The sequence below is a fragment of the Castor canadensis genome, chromosome 17 (genome assembly GCF_047511655.1).
Source record: "Castor canadensis chromosome 17, mCasCan1.hap1v2, whole genome shotgun sequence".
NCBI classification, from domain to species: Eukaryota; Metazoa; Chordata; class Mammalia; order Rodentia; family Castoridae; genus Castor; species Castor canadensis.
The window spans coordinates 48,640,710-48,668,091 of record NC_133402.1 but is presented as its reverse complement, the minus strand read 5'-3'; the positions used below and the strand labels follow the sequence as shown (position 1 = coordinate 48,668,091).

Sequence of the window (27,382 nt, the reverse complement as noted above, 5' to 3'; positions counted from 1 at the left end):
CCTATCCCTTACCAATACCTCTCTCCCTACCAGGTGACCATGCCTGTTCTTGGCCCAGCTCTTCTCCAGGTGCTCTGGGCTGGGTGGGTCTTCACCCTCCAACTCCCTCCACCAGCTGCTTTTATTCCTAATGGAACATATCTGCAACACCTGGCAAGGGACCCCACCTCAGGTACCCTCTATGTAGGGGCCACCAACTTCCTGTTCCAGCTGAGCCCTGGGCTGCAGCTGGAGGCCACGGTGTCCACGGGCCCTGTGAATGACAGCAGGGATTGCCTGCCACCCGTGATGCCTGATGAGTGTCCTCAGGCCCGGCCTACCAGCAACCCCAACCAGCTGCTCCTGGTGAGCCCAGGGGCCCTGGTGGTATGCGGGAGTGTATACCAGGGGGTCTGTGAGCTGCGGAGCCTAGAGCAACTTGAGCAGCTGCTGCTGCGGCCAGAGAGGCCTGGGGACACCCAGTATGTGGCTGCCAATGACCCTGCAGTCAGCACAGTGGGGCTGGTGGCCCAGGACTCAACAGGGGATCCCCTCCTATTTGTGGGGCGGGGATATACCAGTAGGGGTGTGGGTGGTGGCATTCCCCCCATCACAACCCGGGCCCTGAGGCCACTGGACCCCCAAGCTGCTTTCTCCTATGAGGAGACAGCCAAACTGGCAGTGGGCCGCCTCTCTGAGTACAGCCACCACTTCGTGAGTGCCTTTACACGTGGGGCCAATGTCTACTTCCTGTTCCTGCGGCGAGACTTGGCTTCATCTAGAGCCTTCCATGCCTATGTGTCTCGAGTGTGTCTCCGTGACCAGCACTACTACTCCTATGTGGAGTTGCCTCTGGACTGCCAGGGTGGCCGCTATGGTCTGATCCAGGCCACAGCTGTGGCCATGTCCAGGGAGGTGGCCCAGGGGGAGGTGCTCTTTGCAGCCTTCTCCACGGTGGCGCCCCCTACTGTAGACTGGCCCCTGTCAGTGGCTAGCAGGGCATCTGGAACCTCTGTGCTCTGTGCCTTCCCCCTGGACGAGGTGGATCGGCTTGCTAACTACACACGAGATGCCTGTTACACCCGAGGAGGCTGCACTGAGAATGGGACCAAGGTGGCCTACATTGCGTATGATGTCCTTTCCGGCTGTGCACAGCTGCCAGTGGTGAGTTCAGGCATGGCCCTGGCCTTTGCCCCTTCTCTGAGGCCACTGCTCAGGCATTTGCAGCCAAGCATCTGTTCAGGGAGCCTGAAGTGAAGCTGACAGAGGGTGGGGATGATCAGGTCAACAGGTGTTAGGTACTTCCGTTGTGCTTGGGCAAAGGTGGGATACCTTACCACAGCATGGCACTCAGGGTGGCAGGGAGCAGCGTAAGGATGGGCTTGAACTAGGGTGCTGAAGAAGTAGTGTTGAGATGTAAGCTAAGAGGATCTTTGGGCTTCCAGGGCAGGGGCAGAATATTGGATGAGAACTTTGTTTTAGGTTCTGGAAAAGAGAGACAGGTGAGGTAAGACATGTGTGGCTGTAGCCTCAGGATGAATATAGAGAGAAAGAAGTTGCTCACAGGGGTACTAAATCATTGAGAAGTCAGAGGGCCAGGTGAGGGGTTGTGAAAGCTTAGGAAGTGGCCATGGGAAGGCAGAGCACAACCAGAGGAACCAGCTTCCAGGCCAGGGTTGGGAGAAAGTGGCTCTACAGACAGGGGAGGGGATTAAAAGAGGAAAATGAGCCATTAGAAACGATCCAGGGAAACTGGAGAGAAGTGCACTAAGGTAGGGCTACAGATTTGGCTATGGGAGGGGTTGCCCAGGGTGGGATATCACGGAGTCTAGTTTGGCAGAAAGACTAGAGGCTGGGAGGAGTTGTCCAGGCATGGTCTTCCTGATACTTCTTGTTGTCTGCAGGATACTCCGGATGCTTTTCCCTGTGGTTCAGACCACACACCAAGCCCCATAGCCAGCCATATTCCTTTGGAAACCACACCAATTCTGGAGTTGCCAGGGGTTCAGCTAACAGCTGTGGCGGTCACTGTGGAAGATGGACACACCATTGCTTTCCTGGGTGATAGTCAAGGACAGCTGCATAGGGTAAGTTCACAGGAAGAACTGGGCCCTGACCCATGATCTGGAGGGGACAGGCTACTGGGGACTCACCCTAGGTGGAGCTACCCTTATGACCCCTGGGACTGGGATGTGTGATCTGTAACATGCGCCTTAACTGTGGACTGGGAGAGATGTCCTGTTCTCCTCTTCCCAGGGCGAGTGATGTTTTCCTGTGACCCACTCCTGGCTGGTTGCAATGTCCTTGCATTGCCTAGGAGGAAATTTTTAATCTGTAAATTGCTTCAGTTGTAAATGACCTTGGACCTTTGGCCTCAGATTTGGTACCAGACCATGTGGTCTCTGATCTTAGGTCTATTTGGGCCCTGGAAGCGATGTGGGCCCATACTCTAAACAGAGCATCCAGCCAGGTTCTGCAGTGAACAGAGACCTCACCTTTGATGGGACCTTCGAAAACCTGTATGTCATGACCCAGACCACAGTGAGTTCCAGATATGGGGCAGGGCATGACTGCTGGGAGGTTCCAGTTACCCGTATGTGGATGAGCCACTAGTGTTTAGATTGCCAACCTCAAGTCTCTTTACTGTCACAGCTTGTGAAGGTTCCCGTGGCCCCCTGTGCTCAGCACCTGGACTGTGTGTCTTGCCTTGCCCACAGGGATCCGTACTGTGGTTGGTGTGTGCTCCTTGGCAGGTTAGTGAGCTACCAACTCCTGACCCCACTTCATGCACTTGTAACTGTCTAGCTAGGTTTCTTGACGTTGGCCCTTGACTCTCAATCCCTAACTTCTAACTTCTAGATGTCCCATCCCTACTCCTCTATCCTTACCCCTTTTCCCAGGCATCAGGAACCTGGTGTCTACCTCAACTTGAGAGCTCTGTTCAGGGCTTCAGGATTATAGGCATCACTACCCTGTGATATCCCAGTGGCTCCGTGAGGGTCATGGATAGACACTGGTCATTCTTGCTCAGGTGTGGTCGCCGCTCCGAGTGCTCAAGGGGCCAGGGCCCAGAGTTATGGCTGTGGAGTTTCCAGCCTGAACTGGGCTGTCTGCAAGTGGTAGCTATGAGCCCTGCCAACATCAGCCGAGAGGAGAGGAGGGAGGTAAATGGCCAGAGTAGGTGGGGCCCCAATGGGGAAGGCTCTGGAGGTGGGTCTAGAGTGGGTTTTGGTGTCAGGTGCACCAAATCTCCCATGACTTTGCACAGTCACTCTTCTTGGGGCCTAGATTTCTTCATCTGTTACTAATCTGGGCCAGAAGGTATTTGTGACGGTTTAGGGGCTTACAGGTTGCTGGTACCTCCCCACACTGGGTACTCCAAAAGTGAGAGTCTTGGTCTACTGCCCGATGGTCCCAACAATTTGTCCTGGACTTTCTTGGCAGGTTTTCCTGTCTGTGCCAAACCTGCCATCCCTTTGGCCAGGGGAGTCATATTCCTGCCACTTTGGGGAACACCAGAGTCCTGCCCTGCTGACTGGTTCTGGTGTGATGTGCCCCTCCCCAGACCCTAGTGAGGCTCCAGTGCTGCAGACAGGAGCCGGTGGGTGAGAGAAAGAGCCAGTCCCGGACCTGGGAGCCCCCTTCTGCTCCCATCTTGTTCCAAGGGGGGTGTGGCTGGGGTGAGATGTGAATCCAGACAAAACCCTGAATCAGTGTTTGTCTCTGAGTTCTATTACTGGCCCCTAGTACCCTATAGTGTCCATTCTCTGTCTTGTGGACTCTTCCCAACCCTGAATTTCTCTCCTGGGTACCAGCCCTACTCCATGTGGTCTCACTCAGATGTGGGTTCTGGGTCGGAGTACCATCCCTTTTCCTTAGTCTGGGTCCTCTCTCCTCTTTGCAGACCACATATCCGTGGATGTGGAGCTAAGGTTTGGTAGTGTGGTGATCACCAAAGCTTCCTTTTCCTTCTATGACTGTGTGGTAGTCACTGAGCTCCACCCATCAGCACCGTGAGTTCCTCACCCTATCCCTAGCCCTTGGCTCCCCTATGGTGAACCCCACCTCATGATTGTGTTCTGTGTAGGTGCCAGGCCTGTGTGAGCAGCCGCTGGGGGTGTAATTGGTGTGTCTGGCAGCACCTGTGCACACACAAGGCCTCATGTGATGCTGGGCCCATGGTGGTGAGCCAACAGGTGAGTGGGACTCCAGGATGGGCCCCACTGGGGGATTGGGGTCCTCAGTGTGAGGGTTTTCTGATGGCCCGGGGTGTGTGTGCCTGCCTGCCCATATGAGGCTCTGTCCTGAGCTCCTGAGCTGCGTGTGTGACAGACTCATTGGAGAATGGCTGCCATCCTCACCTGTTTCAGGAGAGGATGTGCGCAGCTGGGAGGTAGGAGGTGTGGCTTCCATGTCCCACCTCAGCACAGACACCCCTGGAGCCTGCCTTCTGCATTTCTCCTTTGGAAAATTAATGGGCTGTTTTTGTTTCTCTTTTCCTTGGTCTTTCCTCTTAACATACCCTTTGCCTGCCTGCCTCCTGCTCCCGTGTCTGCTTGCTGAGTGGCCCTTCCTGTCTTTCTCTGTCTCCCCCTTCAGAGCCCATTTCTCTCTTTACCCCCTCCTGAAAGAGATGTACTCACCCCCTTCCCACCCACAGTCCCCAAAACCATGGTCACCCCTAGTTCTGACACCATTCCTGTGGAGACTGGGGCTCCCTCTACAACCACAGCCTTGGATGGCCTACCTGGGGCCAGGCCTTCCCTGCTTAGCCTGTGGGGGCCATGGGCAGGTCCTGGCCCCATATCTCCCCCCACCCCCTCAGAGTCACCCCTCCATGAGATGCCCCTCCCTCCTAGCCTCCCCACTAGACCTGGAACTGCTGTCACTGTCCCCACTGATGGGGGGCCAGCAGCCCCCCGTGAGGACCTCTCAGTCTCCCACCTATTGCCCTCAGATGTAGCAGTAGAGCCCCCTGCAGAGCCTGGCCCTGAGGCCCTGCCCCCTGGCACTGCTGCTGCCACCACTTTCCCAGGGGCCGCTGGCTCCACGAAGCCCATTCTGGACTGGCACATGAGAGAAGGCGGCGAGCTGCCCGAGGCGGACGAGTGGACAGGGGGTGACATGCCCGCCTTCTCCACTTCCACCCTCCTCTCAGGTGATGGAGACACAGCAGAGCACGAGGGCCCTCCTGCCCCCCTCATCCTACTGTCCAGTCTCGACTACCAGTACGACACCCCCGGGCTCTGGGAGCTGGTGAGGTCCAGTCCAGGAAGGAGGCCTTAGAGGAGGGGATTGGGGAAGTTGCAGCCCTTTGCTTGCCTTGCAGTTCTGCATTGGGAGGAATCAGAGGCAGAGTCTCGCCTCTGGAGTCCAGCAATGCAGAGGACTGGGGGGCAGGGTGGGCTCCACATTCTGCCTTGCTCTTGGTGCTTGCAGGGAGAGGTGAATCAGAGGGTAAGCTCCTGCCCCTGTGTGGAAAGTGTTCAGGGCTCTATGCTCATGCCGGTCCATGTGGAGCGAGAAGTCCGGCTTCGAGGCAGGAATCTGCACCTCTTCCAGGTGCGTGTGTCCTGGTCACAGCAGTCCTTGAAGCCTCCTTAGCTGTTGATAGATTCTGTACAGGTCCTAGAGAACAGGAAAAAGGTGTGACCCCAAGTCTTGATCCTAACTCAGAGGCTATGCTGGGGACCTGTGCAAATCATGGGGCTCAGCTCCTGAAGTTACTCCAACAATTGTGTCCTCTGCCCCCAGGATGGCCCAGGAGGCAGTGAGTGTGTGATGGAGCTGGAGGGCCTGGAGGTGGCAGTTGAGGCCCAGGTCAAGTGTGAGCTGCTTCCGGATACCTCATGCCACATCACGTGCCGGCAGCACCAGGTACAGACAAGAGCCTGGGTGGGCACAGGTGCACTGGCCACAGGCTAGTTATCAACTTTAGCTGCTTGTGTCACACTTGTCACTGACCCTGGAAAGCAGATAATACCCTATCTCTGACTTGACTGTGTGCCCCACTGTGTCCCTCTAGCTCAGTCAGATCTCTTAATTTGAGATTCCAGGGGTCCTTACATACCAGTTTTGCCCCTAAGACTTTCACCTCAGGGGGTCCCTGTACCCTAACTCTGACCTTTGACCCATACTCCTATAGCTATTTATTTTGGCCCTTTCTCTGAGCACCTCCTTCCTAGGCCTGGTGCTTCACCTGGGTGTCATGCCAAGTATTGACTCCACTCCCTTTTCTCCAGCTCAGTTATTCAGCTATGCAGCCGGAACTCCAAGTAGGACTGTTTCTGCGCTGGGCCGGCCGCCTGCGTGTAGACAGTGCTGATGGGCTGCATGGTGAGCTACACAGGGGAGGCTGGTGGTAGCAGGGCTCCTCCAGGCCTGCCTCTCACATTTGTTCCTGCTACCTCCAGTGGTACTGTATGACTGTTCTGTGGGACATGGGGACTGCAGTCGCTGCCAAACTGCCATGCCCCAGTATGGCTGTGTGTGGTGCGAGGGGACGCACCCACGTTGTGTGACCCGGGAGACCTGTGACAAGGCTGAGGCTGTGGCCACCCAGTGCCCTGCGCCCCTCATTCGCTCGGTGTGTTGAAATGCTAGCGTGTCTCTTCCTCACTGCTGTCCTTGGAGGGAGGGTACCTGTGCCATGAATACAGGGGACCCAAAAGTGAGAGACTGGGTCTGCCATCCTTATCTTGGAACAGGTAGAGCCACTGTCTGGGCCTATAGACGGAGGCACCCGTGTCACCATCAGAGGCTCCAATCTAGGCCAACATGTGCAGGACGTGCTGGGCATGGTCAGGGTGGCTGGAGTGCCCTGTTCTGTCGACACCAAGGTATATGAGGTCTCCAGCAGGTGAGTTGGCTAATCCCAACATGGGAGGGCTCCATGGTTGGCTTTCTTACTCAGGAGTTCATTCCTACTTACCTGTCCTCCTTTTCCCCCACCCTTGGTTCTTGTGCTAATGTCTCAGTGCTGGATTTGCATTGAGGCCTGGAGCACCTACCTTGGCTTCCTGCACATACCTGCAGGTCTTGGCCTTGGCAGCTTGGGGCTCGTTCTAAGGCCTGATGGGCAGGATCACTGCCCAGAGCTGACTGGTGGGTCTGCTTAGGTGTTTTTACCTGGCTTTCTCGGTGACTGTGGCCATAGTTGTGGGAGTGGGTCCTCAGATCCCCACAGCTGTGCCATGGAGGTTCTTTTCACCAGATGATCTTCTTCCCCAAGCACTGCCCTGGGTGGGCTCTCAGGAGGGGAACTATGATAGCAGATTACCTGCAGATTGCCACAGGTGCATAACTGGCACATTCTCAAAGAAGTGCCCACAAGTAGCAGGGCCTAAACCTGGTTGAATATCAGTGTGACCTGGAGTCAGCGGGGTAGATCACTCACTCCACCCTCAAGAGATGTGGATCCAGAGTCCTGCAGTGGGGTCCTGAAATCTATACTTTAAACAAGGAACCATTTCGCAAAAACATGCACTTTCCTCTAAATGTTCTATGACTGAGAACTTAAGGAGACTGCCTAGCCTGTTAATGATTGCAGAATCATGACTTATGTAATTTATGAAGTGATTTGTGAATCAATTCAAATACATTCTGCTCACAAGGCAGTCACTCTACCACTTGAGCCATGCCCCCAGTCCATCAAATACATTCTGACTAGAGGCTCTCCCAGGTGATTCACACATCACTTGTTCTGTTTTCTCAGAGTGTTTGCAGTGATTGTGACACTGTCACAGAGTTGAGCCACTACAGGCTTAACATTCTGGAGGTTAATTTGCCCCAAGCTTCTGTTTTCTGGCTAAGAACTAGCATTTTCTTAGACTGTTCGCATCTCCCCCAGATCTGATTAGAGGCTTTCAGGGATGTTTTTTCAAGAAGAGATCAAGTTTCTACCACTTTACAAGTGGGTGCTGTGCACATGGTGAATGGGGAGGACCTGGGCTGGCTGATGAGGCCCTTAGTTCAGTTACTCCTCACCCTCTTACTAACTAGCCTTACAGGGCTCCTTTGTAAATGTATGCCACAACTAAGTTTCTTCTTTTCTTTGGGGGGGGGGGGAGTTGGGAAAGGGCAGCACTGGGATTTGAACTCAGGGCCTCATGCTTGCTAGACAGGCACTCTTTCTGCTTGAGTCACTCCTCCAGCCCTTTTTTGTGAAGTGTTTTTTTGAGATAGAGTCACACAAACTATTTGACCAAGGCTGACTTCAAACCGTGATCCTCCTGATCTCTGCCTTCTAACTAGCTAGGATTACAGGCATAAGCCACTGGCTCCAGGCTGATAAATTCCCTCTTGTTGGGGCCAAGGTCTGCTGATGTGCCATAAGGGATTTCTTCTAAAGTTAGAGGGGATCCCAATCCATCTTATGGAGGGTGTGAGGAAGAGACCACCTACCATAGGGCAGGGAGAAGGGCTGCCAGGCTACTTTGAAGGGGTTTTGGTGCAGCCTGGCAACCCCTTGCCTGCCTTGTGCCCGCAGTCTCGTGTGCATCACTGGGGCCAGTGGGGAAGAGGTGGCTGGTACTGCAGCGGTGGAGGTACCAGGAAGAGGACGTGGCATTTCAGAGTTCAGCTTTGCCTACCAGGTGCCTGACTGCTGAGCTACTCCCAGTGGCCAGTGGACTACCCCTTCTAGTGCCTTCCTCTCAGCCCATATGATTTTGCTTTCATGGAGCGCGGGGCCATCTTGCCTGTCTGATGCTCCTCTGGCCTCTCTGCTTCTGACTAGACACTTGTCTGTCTCTTGCTCTACCCTACTTCCTATAGGACCCAAAGGTGCATTTCATCTTCCCGGCACGAGGCCCCAGAGCCGGGGGCACCCGCCTCACCCTGCATGGTTCTAAACTCCTGACTGGGCGGCTGGAAGACATCCGAGTGGTAGTTGGAGACCGGCCTTGTCACTTGTGAGGGGTGTTTCCTCAGTCTACAAAAATCTGTGTGCTCCAGAGAGAGGATGGAGGGGTGGGGTGCTAGGGAGAGCCAACAGGGAAAAAGGCCAAGTCTGCCTCAAGTGGCCAGACCCTCTTGAAGCTGAGGCTATGTAGGACAACCTCCAGGGCTACCTGGTGGAGACTGCAGTCAGTGAGGAAGGAAAGTGAGCAGAGGCCCATGTGGGTCCCTAGTTTCCCTCCTCCAGCCCAGCTGGCCTACCTTCCACTCCTGTCTCCCCTTCACAGGCTGATGGAGCAGCAGTCAGAGCAGCTGCGATGTGAGACCAGCCCACACCCTGTACCCGCCATGCTCCCTGTGGCTGTGTGGTTTGGGGCTACTGAGCGGAGGCTTCAGCATGGCCAGTTTAAATATACGTCAGACCCTAATGTCACCTCTGCTAGCCCCACCAAGAGCTTCCTCAGGTGTGAGGCCAGAGTTGGCTGCTGGCATGTGGGGGGCAGGGTTGGCAGGCTTTGTGAGGGGCTGTGAATTCCATGCTGTTGGCAGGGAGAGGATCATGAGGTTTGGGGCTGGGGCTCAAACAGCTGGGATTATGCCATGCTTTAGATCCTGGTTCACGTAAGCCATGAGTGGTGTATGGGCTCTGTTTCAGTGGAGGACGTGAGATATGGGTTCGTGGCCAGAATCTGGATGTGGTACAGACGCCAAGAATCCGAGTTACTGTGGTCCCAAGAGTGCTGCAGCTTGGCCAGGGGCTTGGACGGAAGCGCCGTGTGGTCCCAGATACAGTGTGTTCCCCTGGAACTTCCTGTGGCGGTCATCACGTAGGACACCCTTGAGACTCCCCTGCCTGCACTTGGGCTGACCACCATTCTTCCCTTGCTCACACCACTGCTTGATCCCCTTCCCATGTGGCCATTCAGTTGACCTACCTTTGTTTTCCTCCACCAGTTTGAGGAGCCATGCCTCGTGAACTCCTCCCAGCTCATCGTGTGCCGTACACCTGCCCTCCCGGGCCTGCCTGAGGACTCCTGGGTCCAGGTGGAGTTTATCCTTGACAACCTGGTCTTTAACTTTGCGACACTGAGTCCCACACCCTTCTCCTATGAGGCTGACCCCACCCTGCAGCCCCTCAACCCTGAAGACCCCATGACACCATTCCGGCACAAGCCTGGGAGTGTGTTCTCTGTGGAGGTACTGCTCCTTCTTTGGCACGGTGGGACCCCAAGACCCTCCCTTTGCAGGACAGCACTGCCCATGGATTAGAGACCAGCATGGTAGAACAAGGGCTGAGCAGGCTAGGGGGTGGGGGGAGATGCCAGCTTAGCTCTCGGCAGGGGTTTGATTGATAGCCTGGTGTCTGCATGACAGTAAGTACACAGTAGCTGGGTGGTATGGTATACAGCAGGTAGCTGGGCTGATCTCTGTTTGGGAGCCTGGCTCACACTGATGACACTAGGCACGTGTTCTGAAATAAATGGTAGGCGGTGCTCGGAAAGCTACAGGTGACAGTTCATCATCACTCACCCATGGGGCCATCAGACTCAGAGTAGGGACTCTGGCTTTGTTAGGCAATGGGGCAGGACTTAGGGGTCAGTTTTAGATTCTCCAGATCTTTAGCTCTGGAGAAGAAAGGTAGGGCCAGAGAAAGGTCATAGGAACAGCCTGGAGGACAATTCCAATACCATTAGCCCACCTGCAGAGGATGCAGTACTGAGGGCCTATCAGCCCTGTTCCTGGGGGTGGGTCTTAGGACCATCCCTCCCACATCTGGGGTATAGGATCTGAGTGACCACCAGCTCCCTTGGGGAAGCTGAGTGAGAGATCAGTGACCCCATGTTCCAGGGGGAGAATCTGGACCTTGCAATGTCCAAAGAGGAGGTGGTGGCCATGATAGGAGATGGCCCCTGTGTGGTGAAGACACTGACCCGGCACCACCTGTACTGCGAGCCTCCTGCAGAGCAGCCCCTGCCACGGCACCATGCCCTCAGGGAGGCATCTGATGATTTGCCGGAGTTCACGGTCAGTAGGCCGGCCCTAGGCAGGGCGGGCTGGGCGTCAGAATGTGCTGACCCCTTGTTCACAGGTGGCTTTCCACACAGGTGCAGATGGGGAACCTGCGCTTTTCTCTGGGTCATGTACAGTATGATGGCGAGAGCGCTGTGGCTTTTCCCGTGGCGGCCCAGGTGGGCCTGGGGGTGGGCACCTCTCTTCTGGCTCTTGGTGTCATCATCATTGTCCTCATGTACAGGTGGGTGCAACCAGATGTGGCTGCACTGGGACAGGTAGTAGGATGTGGCCGGACGAGAAAGGAGCAGACTAGAGCAGGTCTCAGCAAACATTTTCTATAAAGGCCAGATTGTAAATATTTTAGGCTTTGTAGGCCAGGTGGTCTCTATTGTAACCACTCCATTCTGCCACTAGCCCAAAATATAAACACATGAGTATGATTGTGTTCTGACCTTTATTTATAAAAATAGATTGCAGGCCAGATTTGGCATTTTCATAGTTTGCTGATCCCTGGGCTCAACTATGCTAGGCTAGATGAGGCATGGGTGTGTTGGTGGGACAGGCTGAATTGTTTTGGGCCAGACCTTGCCTTGGCAAGGTTAGACTATGCTGGACAAGGTCAGGGTGTGCCTGGGGCTGGGTCAGGCAGACATGAGCCAAATGGGATCCATCAAGCGCTTCGGCCTCCTGCAGTCTTTTCCTCCTGCCCCTGGTGCTGAGCAGGAGGAAGAGCAAACAGGCCTTGAGGGACTATAAGAAGGTTCAGATCCAGCTGGAGAATCTGGAGAGCAGCGTGCGGGACCGCTGCAAGAAGGAATTCACAGGTGAGGCTCTGAGAGTAGGCACACCCTCTGGGGCTTTGCCCAAGGCTTCTCCCACTATTGGGGATGAGTGTCCAACCTGGCCTCTCCTGTTCAACAGACCTCATGACCGAGATGACTGATCTCACCAGTGACCTTCTGGGCAGTGGTATCCCCTTCCTTGACTACACGGTGTATGCAGAGCGGGTCTTTTTCCCTGGGCACCAGGAGTCGCCCTTGCACCGGGACCTTGGTGTGCCTGAGAGCAGGCGACCCACTGTGGAACAGGGCCTAGGACAGCTCTCTAACCTGCTCAACAGCAAGCTCTTCCTCACCAAGGTGCTGCCCCACCCAGCAGGCTCTCCCCACTATGTCTTACCCTTAACTAGACTTGCCTGGCCCTTCTCTTTCCCACTGTTTCTGACCCTGCCCTTCATTTCCTCTCCCCGGCCCCAGTTCATCCACACCCTGGAGAGTCAGCGCACCTTCTCAGCTCGGGACCGTGCCTATGTGGCATCTCTTCTCACTGTCGCGCTTCATGGGAAGCTTGAGTACTTCACTGACATCCTCCGTACCCTGCTCAGTGACTTGGTGGCCCAGTATGTGGCCAAGAATCCCAAGCTGATGCTGCGCAGGTCTGTGTAGCTTTCAGGGCCAAGTGGGCAAGGAAAGCTGGAACCAGAGCTGAGGCAGGGTCTTGGGTTTGGGGTCTGCAGAACAGACCCCCATAGCCATCTTGCTGACCCTGGCCCTCCCCTTTCCTGTCATCCCAGGACAGAGACTGTGGTAGAGAAGCTGCTCACCAACTGGATGTCCATCTGCTTGTATACCTTTGTGAGGGTGAGGGAGGCGGAGGCCAATGGAACTCCTTCCAGGGAGGGTTGGGCCCTTTAAACCACTAAGCCTCTGGTCTCCACACAGCTTGCACACTATACTAGAACAGAGACACACCCCTCCCCCAGCATGTCCTCAGCTACCTACAGCCCACATCCTGTCCACTTCCCCAGTGTGCATGATGTCCCATGTACCTCTGCCACCTGCCAGGGTGTCCTAACTGTCTGCACCCTCACAGGACTCAGTGGGGGAGCCTCTGTACATGCTCTTCCGAGGAATTAAGCATCAAGTGGACAAGGGGCCTGTGGACAGCGTTACTGGCAAAGCCAAATACACCCTGAATGACAACCGCCTGCTCAGAGAGGATGTGGAGTACCGTCTGCTGGTGAGGGTGTGCCTGTGTGTGATTTGCAGTATCAGTCCCCAGTTGGGGCATCAGCTTCTGGCATCTATGCCTAGATGTAGAACCCAACTGTGACTTCTGGCTACCTGTTGAAAAAAGGCATTGACTGATTGATCGATTATGGTGTTGGGGATGGAGCTTGTCCTTTTGTGTGCTGGGAAAGTGCTCTACCACTGAGAGATCTTTAGACTAGTTTAGTAGGATTGAAGGCTGAGGTCCAGAAGGTGGGGTTCTCAGAGGGTCACGAGGCTTAGAATGAACAATGGTCACAACTGGGGTCTGGGAGGAGCCAGCTCTGCCTTCACCACAGGCCTGTTCTGTGCCAGAGCCTGAGCGTCCTTCTGACCATCCTGTCATGGATGCATCCTTGCCCACCAAGCCAGGAGTCATGCAGGCAGACCTCCCTGTTGCTTCCCTCTGGGTTTTTTCTTGGTTACACATGAGGGTTCTCTGGGGCAGTCCCATGCAACTCTGCTAAACCTTCTCATCTGTCAGGTTCAATGGGGAATCCTTGCTCCTGTAGGCTTCTCTCAGACACTTTAGGCTGACCAGATCAGCCAGGTACCTGGGAATCCGAAGAGGGGTTTATGCTCACTTAGATGTTCATCCCATAAACATTTGCAAGTGCACTGTGCTAGGTGCTGGGGTCACTGAAGGGAAGCTGCCTCCTGCCCTTGGAGGACAGGGAGATTCAGGCAGGTAAAGAGATAAGAATTAGATATGTGGCTTTCTTCTGGGTTGTTCCTTCCTTAGCCATGTGTCTTGGTCATCCAGAATGAGGCATGAATCCTGACAGCTCCCTGTGTCCTGCACAGACCTTGAATGCACTTTTGGCTGTGGGGCCTGGGTCAGGAGAGGCCCAAAGTGTGCCAGTGAAGGTCCTAGACTGTGACACCATCTCCCAGGCCAAGGAGAAGATGCTGGACCAGCTTCATAAAGGAGTGCCTCTTGCCCAGCGACCAGACCCTCGTACTCTAGATGTTGGTGAGGCAGTAGCCTAGGAGCTGAGATGGTGTTGGGCCTGGGCAGGCCCAAGACTGGCCCTACAGGGATAGCTTATCACCCAGGGCAGGTGGGATGTGGAATTTGGCCCAGAGGCTGGCTCTAGGACATTTCTCACCTGGAGAGGGCCCTGATCCTGGTCTTTGGAGAGGCTGGGTAGGGTTCTTTGCTTGTAGAGGTGCAGGTCCTTATTGAGGACAAGAGGGGCTCCACTGAGGGAAGGGAATCTTGGAATCCCTGGATCTAATCCTACCTTTTCTTTGCAGAATGGCGGTCTGGGGTGGCTGGTCACCTCATCCTTTCTGATGAGGATGTCACTTCTGAGGTCCAGGGTCTATGGAGACGCCTGAATACTCTGCAACATTACAAGGTGGGAGGAGTGGGAACTGGAGGAGGGGTAGGGTAGGGTGGGGCTGGTAGGTCACCAGTTGTGGTCAGCAGGTCCCAGATGGAGCAACTGTGGCCCTCGTCCCCTGCCTCACCAAGCATGTTCTTAGGGAAAACCAGGATTATGTCCCTGGAGAACGTGAGTACTCACCCCCATCATGGTTCTCTGACAGGATTTGCCCAGTTCTGGGTAACGGGGAAAGGTCCTTTGGACTCAGGGCAGGTTGAGGCAGGTTCTTCCGCTCCTGAGAGAGTTGGCAGGACCCAGGGGGCCCAGAGGAGGTGGCCTTGGTATGGGGTGATGAGCTCTCTGGTATTGGCACAGGGACCCCAATGTTGGAAGATGTAGATGAGGGGGGCATCAGGCCCTGGCACCTGGTGAAGCCGAGTGAGGAACCAGAGCCACCCAGGCCTCGGAGGGGCAGCCTTCGGGGTGGGGAGCGTGAGCGAGCCAAGGCCATTCCCGAGATCTACCTGACTCGCCTGCTGTCCATGAAGGTGGGGAAGGGAAAACCGGCCAGGGCCTGGGCAGGGGCAGGATGGGCAGTGGAGTCTGGGCTGTGGGGTAGAATGGCTACTCGGATTTGGGGGTGGTGTGGGGCTTGTACAGGCAAGTGTGCCATGAGGTATCTGAGGCTGTGCTGGTGCTGAAGTCCCCTGGCTGACTGTATCTTTTGGTTCCCCCTCTTTCTGCAGGGCACCCTGCAGAAATTCGTAGATGACCTGTTCCAGGTGATTCTCAGCACCAGCCGCCCTGTGCCTCTTGCTGTGAAGTACTTCTTTGACCTGCTAGACGAGCAGGCCCAGCAGCACGGCATTGCTGACCAGGACACCATCCACATCTGGAAGACCAACAGGTGGGTAGGGCTGGGGCTCAGGGCATGCATGGGGGACTTTCCTCCTGGCTCCCCAGTATGCTCACTGGCCATGTTTGCCCCCCGCCACAGCTTGCCACTGAGGTTCTGGATCAATATCATAAAAAACCCACAGTTCGTGTTTGACGTGCAGACATCTGATAACATGGACGCAGTGCTTCTTGTCATTGCACAGACCTTCATGGATGCCTGCACCCTGGCCGACCACAAGCTGGGCCGGGTGAGTGGACTGGACTGGGCATGACAGGAGGAGATGTGGAGTTGGGTGGCCTGGGTTTGGGGTAGACAGTGCCATGTGTGCCCACAGCATCCAGGCTGTCCTAAGACTTTCAAGGAGGAGGGTTAGGGAAAGCCTCTGACCTATGGGAACCCCAGGCCAGGCTTTGTCCCAAGGGCTCCCAGTGTCAATAGTAAGGGAAGAGCAAGAGTAGGAGGCACCGTGTGCCAGTTCACCTGGTTAAGATGTGAGCAGCAGGTTTAGCCTGGTGTGACTGGGTGGAAAGCGCTGGGAGGCTGTGGCAGCAGGCCAGGACCACTTTGTGAGGGCTCACCCAGAGGGCAATGGGAAGCCACAGAAAGCCTGGGAACGGGAGTGGTGTGGTCAGACCTGACTGAGAATTCAGCAGAACATCTTGGCAGCTGTGTGTGGGTGGACTGGAGCTTGGGAGTCCAGAGGGAGCTACGTTGTCCTGTTGACAAGCATTGGCTAAGTTCAAGCCAGTGAGAGGTCACAGGGCAGACTGAACTATACACTTGATGTGAAGAATGCAGAAGGAGGGATTCGGGTGATACCTGGGCTTCTGTCTGCAGTGAGCTCAGGCTTGGAACTGTGCCTGAGTTGTATGTGGGCCACCGGGTGGTTTCTGAAGGAGACAGATTCTTTTTTTTTTTTTCTTTTATTATTCATATGTGCATACAAGGCTTGGGTCATTTCTCCCCCCTGTCCCCACCCCCTCCCTTACCACCCACTCCGCCCCCTCCCTCTCCCCCCCACCCCCCCAATATCCAGCAGAAACTATTTTGCCCTTATTTCTAATTTTGTTGTAGAGAGAGTATAAGCAATAATAGGAAGGGACAAGGGTTTTTGCTAGTTGAGATTAGGATAGCTATATAGGGAGTTGACTTGCATTGATTTCCTGTGCATGTGTGTTACCTTCTAGGTTAATTCTTTTTGATCTAACCTTTTCTCTAGTTCCTGGTCCCTTTTCCTATTGGCCTCAGTTGCTTTAAGGTATCTGCTTTAGTTTCTCTGTGTTAAGGGCAACAAATGCTTGCTAATTTTTTAGGTGTCTTACCTATCCTCACCCCTCCCTTGTGTGCTCTCGCTTTTGTCATGTGCTCAAAGTCCAATCCCCTTGTTGTGTTTGCCCTTGATCTAATGTCCACATATGAGGGAGAACATACGATTTTTGGTCTTTTGGGCCAGGCTAACCTCACTCAGAATGATGTTCTCCAATTCCATCCATTTACCAGCGAATGATAACATTTTGTTCTTCTTCATGGCTGCATAAAATTCCATTGTGTATAGATACCACATTTTCTTAATCCATTCATCGGTAGTGGGGCATCTTGGCTGTTTCCATCACTTGGCTATTGTGAATAGTGCCGCAATAAACATGGGTGTGCAGGTGCCTCTGGAGTAACCTGTAAGGAGACAGATTCTTAAATCTCAGAGCAACCCTGGGCTGCCTGGCAGATTTGGTTCCTTGGAATGATAGAGGTGTCTTGTCTGCCAGCGGAGTAGGAGGAAGAGTGCAGGGGAGAACCTGGGTTGAGGGGTGTGCTGAGGAAAGGCTGGGAAGCAGAGAAGTAGTCTGAGCCATCTGGTAGCACTAGCTGGGAGTTTGTCGTCATGGTAGTCAAAGCCCAGGGTCCCATGACATGTGGGATCCCCAGGGTGTCTGCTCAAGCACCCAGTAGGCAGGGCTCTTGTGACTCTGCAGGTTTGTGAATGAGGCTCTGCCTCAGACCCCTGGGCCACAGTTGGTCTGTGATCTCTTAAGAGACACACTCTAGACCTGTTGAAGAAAAAAATGGAAAGTTCCACTCTGCACCATTACCTTTTGGGAGCCATTTGTGTTCCACATGCTTTCAGTGTTCTGCTTATAATGAGTTAAAAATCACAGGCCCACAGCAGAATCTGTGGGGCTACCTTCAGGGGTGGTTGCTGTGTGTGGCTGGGTTTTTTTTTTTTTTTTTTTGCCAGATCTTTCACTGTCTCTCCTTCCCACAGAACAGCAAATGGTCCCTGGGTAACTCAGCATTAGTCCAAACCAGGCATGCCCAGGGTCTCCTATGGGAGAAAGCATACATTCTGACTCTGGCTGGGGGGTGGGGGGTGACCTGGACTTGCGCCCTTGTTCTAGTGGGGGCAGTGTCACTGTGTCACCTCAAGATCTCGCTACTCTTCCCAGCAGCTTTTGCATGAGGTGGAGGTCTTAGAGCAGGAAGTCTGCTGTCCAGAGCCCAAGCCCACAGCCATTGGCACTTAAGCCCAGTTCAGCAGTAGAAGCTGTCTATTAAATTTGTGGCTCTGATTTGAGAGACCTCTAAATTCCAGCCCAGTCTGGCAGAGTGACTCAAGTGGTAGAGCGTCTGCCTAGCAAGCATGAAGCCCTGAGTTCAAACCCCAGTACCACCAAAAAAAAAAGAAAGAAAGAAAAAAAAAACCCAACCCAGGCACACAGGGTGAGGTAGGCTCAGGCGATTTATGTGATTTTCTGGGTTAGTTTGCTGATTTTTAAAATGATGATTCAGGGAATGAACACTGTGAATCCACTCTGCATGCCAACTCCAGGGTAGGCATGAGCTCAGAATGCCAGGGAAGAACCCAGGCCCTCAGAGTCTGCACATGATGGAAGGGAGGGAGTGAAGGAGGTTCCTACAGAAGGAAGTAAGCTAGGCTGACCAACCATCCTGGTGTGCCAGGGACTGAGGGGTTCCTGGGATGTGGGACTTTTTAGCACTGCAGCAGTGCTAGGAAGCCCAGAGAGCTGATGACCCTAACCTGGGCTCTCATTCTTCTTTCCTCCTCCACTGCCATCCTGCTGGTACCCAGGACTCCCCCATCAACAAGCTCCTGTATGCTCGGGATATTCCCCGTTACAAGCAGATGGTGGAGAGGTACTGGGGAATGGCGTGGGTCTGGAGGGGAGGTGAGTGATGGTTGGGACATGCATGCAGCTGAGACTCTGGGTGGGCTCTGAGTTGGGGGGAGTGGGTTTGTTTACCAAGCAACTGCCATACTGGGTTTTCTGACAGGTACTATGCAGACATCAGACAGACCATCCCCGCCAGTGACCAAGAGATGAACTCTGTCCTGGCTGAGCTGTCCCGCGTAAGCTCTCCTGCTTTTTTTTTTTTTAATTATTTTTTTTTCCAGTTGGGCACAGTCCTCCTGCCATGACAGTCTTGCTCCCTTCGCATTGCTCCTTTGCAGGGAAGCCCTTGGGACTTCTACAACTGCTCCTATAAAAGGCCAGGGCTCCCAACACCTTATCACAGTGAGCAGGGGCCTTGACCCAGCAGCTACTACCTAATCTGACTCAGCCAGGTGCTTGGGTGCCTACAGCTCCTGTTGTCTGTGGAGCAGCGATTCAGCTCCAGGCCGGCCATTCAGGCTCTGCCTGGCTGTGGCTTCCCACTGTTCTGTTTTGGTGATGTAGGCATGGCCTATCTACTGCTAAAACAGATCCCAAGTGTGAACACCAGGAATTTGAGAGCAGCATTTCTGAAAGGACCGTAGTGATGACAACCACAACTATAGTACTAACAACTGTAATTTTAGGGTACAGCTGTGTGTCAAGTCTTTCACATGGTACTACTATATCTCATTTGGTCCCCATAAGATATCAACTCCATTTCCAGACAAGGAGGTTGAAGCTCAGAGATGTCCCCATGAGGGGCTTGAGAGTGACCTCAGGAAATACTTGAGTGAGATCAGAGCAGAATTACTCTGGGCCCCCAGCCAGCAAGTGGAATCTGTCTCACTTGACTCTGCTATCACCTGAGATGGTGAGGGGTTTGAGCTACAACTTTGACAAGGCAAGAGAGGCAGGATCCCAGTGGAGACCCCAGGCCCTGCTAAAACTGCAGACCTGAGGTCTCTTCCTCCCAAGGAGGCCACTGTCCCTACTCTGTCCCCAGCTAGGCATGCCTTGCCCAGGGTACCTGGTCTGTGAAGGGTCTCTGCTTCCTACCACCGGGTCTGTCCCTTCCTTTCAGGCCCCCTTCTCTCTTCTCACCCTTCCCTGGGGTCCTAAGCTTCCTCCCATGGCTAGCCACACTCCTCATCTCTTAACTGCCTTCCTTCCTAGAATTACTCTGGTGACCTTGGGGCGCGAGTGGCCCTGCATGAACTCTACAAGTATATCAACAAATACTATGACCAGGTGGGTAGTAGACCCTGGGCCCTGACTAGGAAGCTGAGGGAATGAATGTGAGGGGGTCTAGCTTGGTGACTCAGGGTGTGTTTTTTAGGGGGGTGCGGGGGAGTAGAGAGCTTCCCCAGGTACAGAGTAGGGAAGGGCCCCTTCTCTTTGGGTACCTGTCCTGTGGGCATGCTTCCTGGTGTTGGCTCTGCTCTTCCCTGTCCCTACCACTTCCCATTCAAGCTCCTCAGCTGGGTTCCCAGACATAGTGGTAGTGGTTAGGGGTGCCTGGAACATCTACCAGCTTGGAGATGGTGTGTGGGATGTACTGCCACTTCTGCACTGACTCTGCCTTCACTCAGTCCCTGCCAGGTTTTAAGGCTGGCAGCGTGTTGGGCACGGGCACCTCTGTGGGTACAAACCTGGCTAGTCTGCACGAACCAAGAGAAAGGAACAGGATGAGGGTACAACATAGCCAGTGAGGGGCTTCTGGGAGATCCCTGGGATGAGCCTGACAATCCAAGCACCCATAAGTCAGCCTACGAGTGCCCAATAGAGTCATACCCTCACATGTTTGTGTATATGGCTGGTGCTGTTCAGAGCTGAGGAAAGTCCCACTACAGCCTGGTGGAACAGCAGTTACTTACTAAGTGGGTCCATGAGTGTGGAGTCTAAGCTCTGCAGCCTTGCATGGCATGGTGTGGGCCTCAGCACAGGACTGGCAGGGGTGTGATGCATTGTACCCCTTGTGGAGACAGGGTGGGAGATATCTCCTCCCCAGTGCTGCTGTCCTCCCACTTCCCATTTGTGGTTCTGTAGTTTTCTTGCTGGCTTAATACCTGTCTCCCATACCATGTCCATCTGGTTCTTGTTGGGTCCCTGCTCCCTGTCTGGCATCTGCCACATAGACTCAGGAAATGCAGGATGGCTGCAGCAGGACTTCCAGGGGGCTCATGGTAAGAAGGCCAGGTGTGTGTGGTACTGCCTCACTCGGTACAAGTTTACCTGGGGAGGAGGGTGTTCATTGCCATGAGTGCTAAGTACTGAGTAAAGTATGTCATTCCCTACCTCACCAATGCTTAGCACTTCGTGGCAGCCAGACATGGGCGCACACACCAGTAATGCTAGCACTTGGGTGGCTGAGGCAGGAGGATTGTGAGTTAGGGCCAGACTGGGCTACATAGTGAGACCCTGTCTTGCAACAAACAAATGAAAAACCATGGTGACTTTCGAGGCCCTGGGGTCACACCATAGGTAAGTGAGTTGATTCACTAGATTTCTTGTGCTCCTACCCCCAATTGTTTTGTGGCATCTTAGGAGGCCTGTTTTAAGTCTTCAGTGAGTATGTGACTAGAAGTCTTCCCTGATGGTGCTTGTGTCCATTTCAGATCATCACTGCCCTGGAGGAGGATGGCACAGCTCAGAAGATGCAACTGGGCTATCGGCTCCAGCAGATTGCAGCTGCTGTGGAAAACAAGGTCACAGATCTATAGGGACCCAGGAGCCCTAGCCTGTTGTTGCCTCAGCCTCTCCTGGGTGGCCCTGGAACCTCAAGGGAGAGACCACCTTCTTAGATACCTGTAGTGACTGACAAGCAGTTAGTAGAAGGTGGCTCCAAGTCTCCTAGTGGCTCTGGCCTATCTTGCAGGCCTGGTGCCTTGAGGCTTGTGGGGAGGTGCCCAGCCTGCTCTGAGCCCAGTGACCATGTGAGCTACTTCCTGTGTAACACCAGCCTGCAGAAAATTGGGGACTAATAACTTCCAGAGAGTGGCTGAAGGGCCTCCAGGCCCCTGGGGATGCTGTACTGTTCCCGAGCACTGGCCTTGGTCCCATCAGGAATCACAGAGGAAGGAGGAGGGCCCTCCCACTTCCTGTCCTTCATCTTCTTTGACCTCGGTTTAGCTTCCTTTGTTGCTGCTGCCACATCCAAGATCCAAGAGATAAATGCCTTTCCTAGGCCTCTGCAAACTGACGCTCAGCAGGGCTGGTGCCTCAGAGCCACCCTGCGTCCTCCTAGGCTGCTGCCACTTACTGAGGGGCATCTGCTGCAGGGGGTGCCTTGGGGAGAGGGGTTGCCCACTGACCCAGCTCTTCATTAAAGGATAACACACTGCGTGGAGTCTGATGCATAGGCTTACCAAGTCCCCCACCTAGGATGAGGGTAGCAGCTGTTCCTGGCACACACCCCAGGGAGAGGTCTTGTGGCCCTAGACTTCAGGGCTAGCTGGCTGTCCTTGGCTTCTGGACAGTGCCTGACAGGGTCAAAGCATGCAGGGTTGAGGTAGGCCTGCAACCTGAGCTGGAGACTACCACCAACCTCACAGGGCTTGACTGCACATTGTGTTCTAACTTCTCCACTTGTGTTCCACTTATTTTGAAAGGAATTGGGGAAGCGTGGTGACTTCTTAGACTTCACATAGGTGACTCCAGGCAGTTTGAGTCTCAAAGGCCATGTTTCCGGACCTCTGGTTTCTATGTTGCCTTCCAAGTCAAGGCATCTAAGGGCAGGGGCTCAAGTCAACTACCTACCCACATGAAAGTCCTCTTGTGAGGTTTTTCCTGATTTGTAGCTGGAGATGAACTTTGAGATTGTCTTAGCGGGGTCTTGCATTGCAACCTAGTTCATTAAGGCTGGGCATTGATGCTTCCTTGCTGACTACCCTCAGCCTCAGCAGGCCAGTCCCTCACTGAACAGGTGAGTGCCAAAGCCCTCAGAACGTTTGCCTTCTTGTGTCTTGGCTTACTTTTCATAACTCAGTGGCCCACAGCCTCCCTTGCCCTCTACCCAGAGGCCCAGCCTTCCTTTGAGATCTTGAGGGTTTAAAGAGACAGAGGCTAATACAATTCCAGGGAGAATCCTCTTTCCTGCCTGTTCTGGGCTCTAAAAGCCATCTGCAAAGTCTTTGTCTCTAAGATAGCAGAAGCTACATTGGTCTTGTTCATACCAGGGGCAGACACAGCTACTGTTCTCTGCATCAGCTCTACTGCCCCTTCTTCCTCATTTCTGCCTGATATGAGGATCCACAGTCAGATAGGTCTCTTCAGCAGTCAGTGCCGTCTGGGAGCATGTGAACTTTAGTTCTTCCAATAGGTTCCCTAGCCAGGTTTTTATAGTCACTTGAAATGCTTCTAAAGTTCCCCCAGCGGCTACTTTGTCAAACCATGGAGTTGACTGTCTCAGGGGGAAGGGCTGGTGGGGCATGCAGTTTGAGTTGGACTTCAAGCAGGTACAGAGAGGGAGGCAGCCTTGATCAGTATCCCAAGGACCATGCCAGAGCTGTGCCTCTGCAGGTTTTAGGAAGCCTGTAACGAGGTGAGGGCTTCTGGGAAAGGAAGGCCAAGTGCCTACACGCCTGGGCACGTGCACTTGGGAGGGGTGACCACTAAACATGCTCTGAGCCACTCACGTCTCACTCTTAAGGAACACTTGTAATAAATGACGCAAAGCAAAAATATCTTATCACAGTAAGAAGTCTTCACTCAACCACCATGGCCAAGAATGGTGATCCTAGCACCAATAGGATTTTGTAATTGCTCACTTGGATCTAGAATGTCAAAGTAGAATGTTTGTAATTCAGTTTGAACAATCTTTTCTTACCAGGACTGCAAAGGCATGCCCTCTATTGATTTCTACAAACCCATTAGCAATACCAAGGACTTTGTTTCTCATCAGCCAGGCTTCTTCAGTTTAATGGAGGAACTTGCTTTATTAAAATAGTTCTCACTAATTTATATATTGGAGTGTTTGTCCAAATGGTTAGAAGATTCAGGTGTTCTGCATTTTAATTGTTTTGAAAGACTCATGCAGTCAAGTGTGTGCTGATAAATGTGGGAATCAGCTTGGAAAGCACTGGAACCTTGGGAATGGCAGAAGGACCCTGGCTCCTACAGGCCAATGCCAACAGGTGGTCTTGTCTCTGCTAGCAGCCACAAAGTGGGTCAGTATCTATTGTGTGCCACCCACCAGGCTCCTGTAAGGTAATGCATTAGAAAACAAACACCCCAAACTGCCTAGGTCAGCTGACATGATGGTTCATGGATCGCTTTTAAAACTGTTCTAATTAAAAAGTTTTAATTAAGGATGATGATGTATCCAATTCCAAGTTTGCCAAAAATTGAAAACTAGGATAGGATGTTTGAAAGGGAATTTTTGTTGTTGGTGCTGGTGGTAGTGGTAATGGGATTTGAACTCAGGGCTTCACACTTAAGCAGGTGCTCTGCTCCACTTGAACCGCACCCCCAGCGTTTTTTGCTTTAGAAATAGGGTCTCAAGTGTATACCCAGGCTGGCCTGGTCCATGATCTTCCTATTTATGCTCTGGTGTAGCTGAAGTGACAGGTGCACAACGCTATAACCAGCTTTTTTTTTTTCTGGCAGTGCTTGGGTTTTGAACTCATGGGTTCACATTTGCATAGCAGGTGCTCTGTCTTGCAAAGCAGGACATAACCATTTTTCTCTGGTTATTTCAGAGATGGGATCTCGTGAACTATTTGCCCAGGCTGGCCTTGAAGCACATCCTTACAATCTTAGCCTCCCAAGAAGCTAGGATTACAGGCGTGAGCCACTGGTACTCATCTTTGCCCAGCTGTTTTTCCATTGCTTGTAATAGGGGTCTGGCAACTTTTTTCTGGGCTGGCCTTGAACTGAGATTCTCTCCATCTCCACCTCCCAAGTAGCTAAGATTACAGGCATGAATCATTGTGCCCACTCTTGAAAGGGAATTTCTTCCTTGACTGTAAGGCTGGGGCTCTCTTCATCAGAATTTGGATTATCCAGCTGATATACACAGCTGAAACAGTGATCTGTGGGCTGTCTGGTTCCTAAAGAACCTGCAGGTGTAGGAATGTGAAACTTGGATGCTGAATCCTCTGTTGGTGGTTAGCCTTAGGTGGGTTGGTGAGGTGCACATGGTGGCGTGCTGCCATCTTCTGGCCGTTGTGTAGAATTTAGCAGAAGCAGCTACGGAGGCTCCCGTGTCTGGAGCTATTTAGAAAATTACAATAGGATTCTATAGGGCTGGAGCTGGTCTCTAAAGTGATTTCTGATTTTAGAGTGACAGAGCTGAGACAGTGTAACAGTAGCTGGGATTAAGGTGTGCACCCACACGCTCAACTTAAGGAAATATTTTTAAGTGCTGGATCGGTCTAGCTCCTGGCAGGAAGTTGATGGCAGGTACCAGAAAAGATGTAACTGGAAGAATTTAACCTGGGGACTACTTACAGAGCTGTGGACATAAAGGAAGCCAAAGAGGGGCGGCAAAGTACAGCTGTCATCAGCCTTGGACTCAAAGGGGCAGGAACAGAGTGATCACCAGGACGGGGGGTGGGGGGACTGTAATTGAAGGAGGGGCTAACCCCCAGACACTATGGCCTTCAGAGAAGTAGGGCAGCTCCTGACACTGCCCAGACCCCTGTCAGCTTGTCTGAGTGGCCAGTGCCCTGAAAGTCAGAGGGTAGAGGAGGCTTCCGGTACAGGATGGGGAGCTCAGCTCTGGAGAACAGGCAGAAAGGGCAAAGGGTGCAGCCAATCTGAGACCTGCTACTGTGAGGTACCTCAGAGGTGCTTTGTCACTCAAGGGCACAGTTCCTGCCACAGCAGAACTTGGTTCCTGGCCTCCCAGCTCCCAGGATTTCCCCCCATACCCATGCCCTGGCGCTCCTTGGGAAGGACTGCCTCGGAAGGAAACCCTAACTTTTCAGGGCTGATGGGGCCTCTGCACCCTCACTTCAGGCTGGGGAGGGGCTGCTGAGTATGCAGACAGGAACCCAAGGAAGACACTGAGCTGCAGGCCATGGAAGATGAGTTCTCTGCCTACAGATTCATCTCAGAGCAAAGAATTCAGACAGGGCAAGGCAGGGGTCACCGCAGAGATGTGGAGGCCAGTGCGACTGCATTCCTCACATCCACTGAGGTGTGTGCAGGCTTTTCATACCCTGTGCAGAGCGACTCTCGTCTATCCCATGCCCAGCCCAGAGTAGCCCTGGTTGTAAGCCTCCATAGACTCTGCTTGAGAACCAGGCTTTGGCCTGGCCCTGACCACCTTGAGGCAACTGTCTCTTTTCCTCATAAGATGTGGGTCCCTGACCACCTTTCCAGGGGAGGTACCCTGTGAAATTTGTCATTGGAGGGGAATGGCCCTGATGACCCTAAGGGCTTCTAGAGCCTGGTGCAAGAGCTGGCCTTCCATGCCCCAGGGGCCAGGCTTGTCCATGGCAGAGGGGATCTGGGCCACCCCACTGAGGCCTTGCTGGAAGAGGATAGGAAGAAAGGGAGGAGAGAGGACAGAAGAAGGGCTTATACTTTACCCTGGCCTCTGCTAGAATGGAGAGCAGGGTGACCACACAGAGGGGACAAGCTGGGGGCCAGAAGACCTGGATGCCCCCACTGTAGTGCACAGCAAAGCCCTCTGACACAAGGATCTCTTCACACTGAGCTAAGTTTATAAATCCGAAATTGATCATAAAGACTAGATCTCTCATGTCTGTAATCCTAGCTCTGAGAGGTAGAGATCAGGAAGATCCCTAGTCCAGGTCAGCCTAGGCAAAAAGTCAGCAAGACCCCATCTCAACCAAAAAAGCTAGGATTGGTGGTATGTGCATGCCATCCCAGTTATGGCAGGAAGTGTAAACAGGAAGATTGTAGTCCATGCCAGCCTGGCCATTAAAGTGAGACCCTATTTGAAAAATAACTAAAAAAGGGCTGGGGGTATGGTTCAAGTGGTAGAGTGCCTGTCAGCAAGAGCAAGGCTCTGAGTTCAAACGCCAGTCACTGCCAAAAAACAAGACCAGCTCTCTCTTTCCCCTGAGAAAGTTGCACTCCATATCTAATTTCACCAGACCCTGGTCTTTCACAGTAATCAGGTGCAGTATGTTTTCTTTCATTACCGTGAGTTTGATGACTAGCAACAGGGCCTCTGGGAAACTATCTCCTCTAGCCTGTCATTGTATGGTATGTCGTGAACGGACCCAGGCGGACTAGTAACACTAGTAACCTGAGGAAATAATGATCCTTGACAAAATAATCACTGTTTTTCTTGATATTTACAGAACTGACAAACATCTTGTAAGTAGTTAATTAAGATCAAATGTGTGTCATTTGGCCACAAACCTCCACACGTGAGAGGGTGCCCACCAGTCCCCAGTCTCCATCTCCTATGTAAGCCACTCCTAAATCAGCTTCCTGGCAAGCTGGTGCATCTTCCCGCCACCTTGTGATTAGCTAGCTCGTCAATAAAGGTTTCTCTACCACCGCCTTGCCGCTCATCTGTTTGGTGTCCAGTCATTGTGTGAGCAGACGGTCTGCATGATAACAGACCAAGGGCAACTCCCAGACCACAGACCACAAGTTCCTACCGTGTTGCTCACTCCATCCCATGAGCCAGCCAGAGTGATTTCTTGCCTCTTTCATTCCCAGGGTCACTTCCTAGGTTCTCCCAGGCTGTACAGAGTGAAATCCAGGAGCCAAGCATTGAAGGAAGGCCCTGCCCTTCACCAGCACCACCAGACAGCTCTGGTGTCTAGGCTGGGGAAGGTGAAGAGGGTGTCTCCTCCCTGGGGATGCTGAGCCCAGGGAGAGGGAGTGACTTGCTCAAGAGCATAACAAGTGGGGGCTGGTGGAGTGGCTCAAGGGGCTTAGCAAGTGTGAGACCTCCAAGTTCAAACCCCAGCACTGCAAAAAATCAAAGCAGCAAGTGGGACTAGATCCCAGGTCTCTGATGGAACCCATGCTCCCACTGCTCTATACTGCCCAGGTTCAACCTCCTACCTGACTCCTTTCCCTAGGTGGGCCTCAGGCCCACCAGGGTCCTTCTGTGTCCTCAGC

At 53.3% G+C, this 27,382-nt stretch overlaps 1 protein-coding gene across 8 annotated transcripts in view; it reads left to right on the top strand.

The window, feature by feature from the left end:
* Plxnb1 (plexin B1) overlaps positions 1 to 26,823 on the top strand; it is a 32,429-nt gene extending 5,606 nt beyond the window's left edge. For 6 of the 8 annotated variants that reach the window (XM_074060005.1, XM_074060006.1, XM_074060009.1 and 3 more), the window contains exons 3-38: positions 34 to 1,143; positions 1,884 to 2,066; positions 2,392 to 2,520; positions 2,632 to 2,732; positions 3,011 to 3,143; positions 3,424 to 3,580; positions 3,884 to 3,992; positions 4,067 to 4,175; positions 4,579 to 5,235; positions 5,419 to 5,541; positions 5,734 to 5,856; positions 6,222 to 6,315; positions 6,393 to 6,565; positions 6,687 to 6,838; positions 8,468 to 8,573; positions 8,755 to 8,891; positions 9,165 to 9,341; positions 9,533 to 9,704; positions 9,832 to 10,074; positions 10,726 to 10,902; positions 10,983 to 11,131; positions 11,614 to 11,714; positions 11,812 to 12,029; positions 12,147 to 12,325; positions 12,464 to 12,530; positions 12,763 to 12,909; positions 13,743 to 13,911; positions 14,196 to 14,299; positions 14,371 to 14,455; positions 14,642 to 14,814; positions 15,013 to 15,173; positions 15,264 to 15,411; positions 18,250 to 18,314; positions 18,453 to 18,528; positions 19,508 to 19,582; positions 20,950 to 26,823. In XM_074060005.1, coding sequence (XP_073916106.1) covers positions 40 to 1,143; positions 1,884 to 2,066; positions 2,392 to 2,520; positions 2,632 to 2,732; positions 3,011 to 3,143; positions 3,424 to 3,580; positions 3,884 to 3,992; positions 4,067 to 4,175; positions 4,579 to 5,235; positions 5,419 to 5,541; positions 5,734 to 5,856; positions 6,222 to 6,315; positions 6,393 to 6,565; positions 6,687 to 6,838; positions 8,468 to 8,573; positions 8,755 to 8,891; positions 9,165 to 9,341; positions 9,533 to 9,704; positions 9,832 to 10,074; positions 10,726 to 10,902; positions 10,983 to 11,131; positions 11,614 to 11,714; positions 11,812 to 12,029; positions 12,147 to 12,325; positions 12,464 to 12,530; positions 12,763 to 12,909; positions 13,743 to 13,911; positions 14,196 to 14,299; positions 14,371 to 14,455; positions 14,642 to 14,814; positions 15,013 to 15,173; positions 15,264 to 15,411; positions 18,250 to 18,314; positions 18,453 to 18,528; positions 19,508 to 19,582; positions 20,950 to 21,054 — 6,381 coding nt within the window. In that variant the 5' untranslated portion in view covers positions 34 to 39 and the 3' untranslated portion in view covers positions 21,055 to 26,823. Of the gene's footprint in view, positions 1 to 33; positions 1,144 to 1,883; positions 2,067 to 2,391; positions 2,521 to 2,631; positions 2,733 to 3,010; positions 3,144 to 3,423; positions 3,581 to 3,883; positions 3,993 to 4,066; positions 4,176 to 4,578; positions 5,236 to 5,418; positions 5,542 to 5,733; positions 5,857 to 6,221; positions 6,316 to 6,392; positions 6,566 to 6,686; positions 6,839 to 8,467; positions 8,574 to 8,754; positions 8,892 to 9,164; positions 9,342 to 9,532; positions 9,705 to 9,831; positions 10,075 to 10,725; positions 10,903 to 10,982; positions 11,132 to 11,613; positions 11,715 to 11,811; positions 12,030 to 12,146; positions 12,326 to 12,463; positions 12,531 to 12,762; positions 12,910 to 13,742; positions 13,912 to 14,195; positions 14,300 to 14,370; positions 14,456 to 14,641; positions 14,815 to 15,012; positions 15,174 to 15,263; positions 15,412 to 18,249; positions 18,315 to 18,452; positions 18,529 to 19,139; positions 19,488 to 19,507; positions 19,583 to 20,949 lie in introns of those variants that run through there. The other 2 variants (XM_074060012.1, XM_074060011.1) reach the window with 2 other exon arrangements.
* Positions 26,824 to 27,382: the final 559 nt, after the last annotated feature.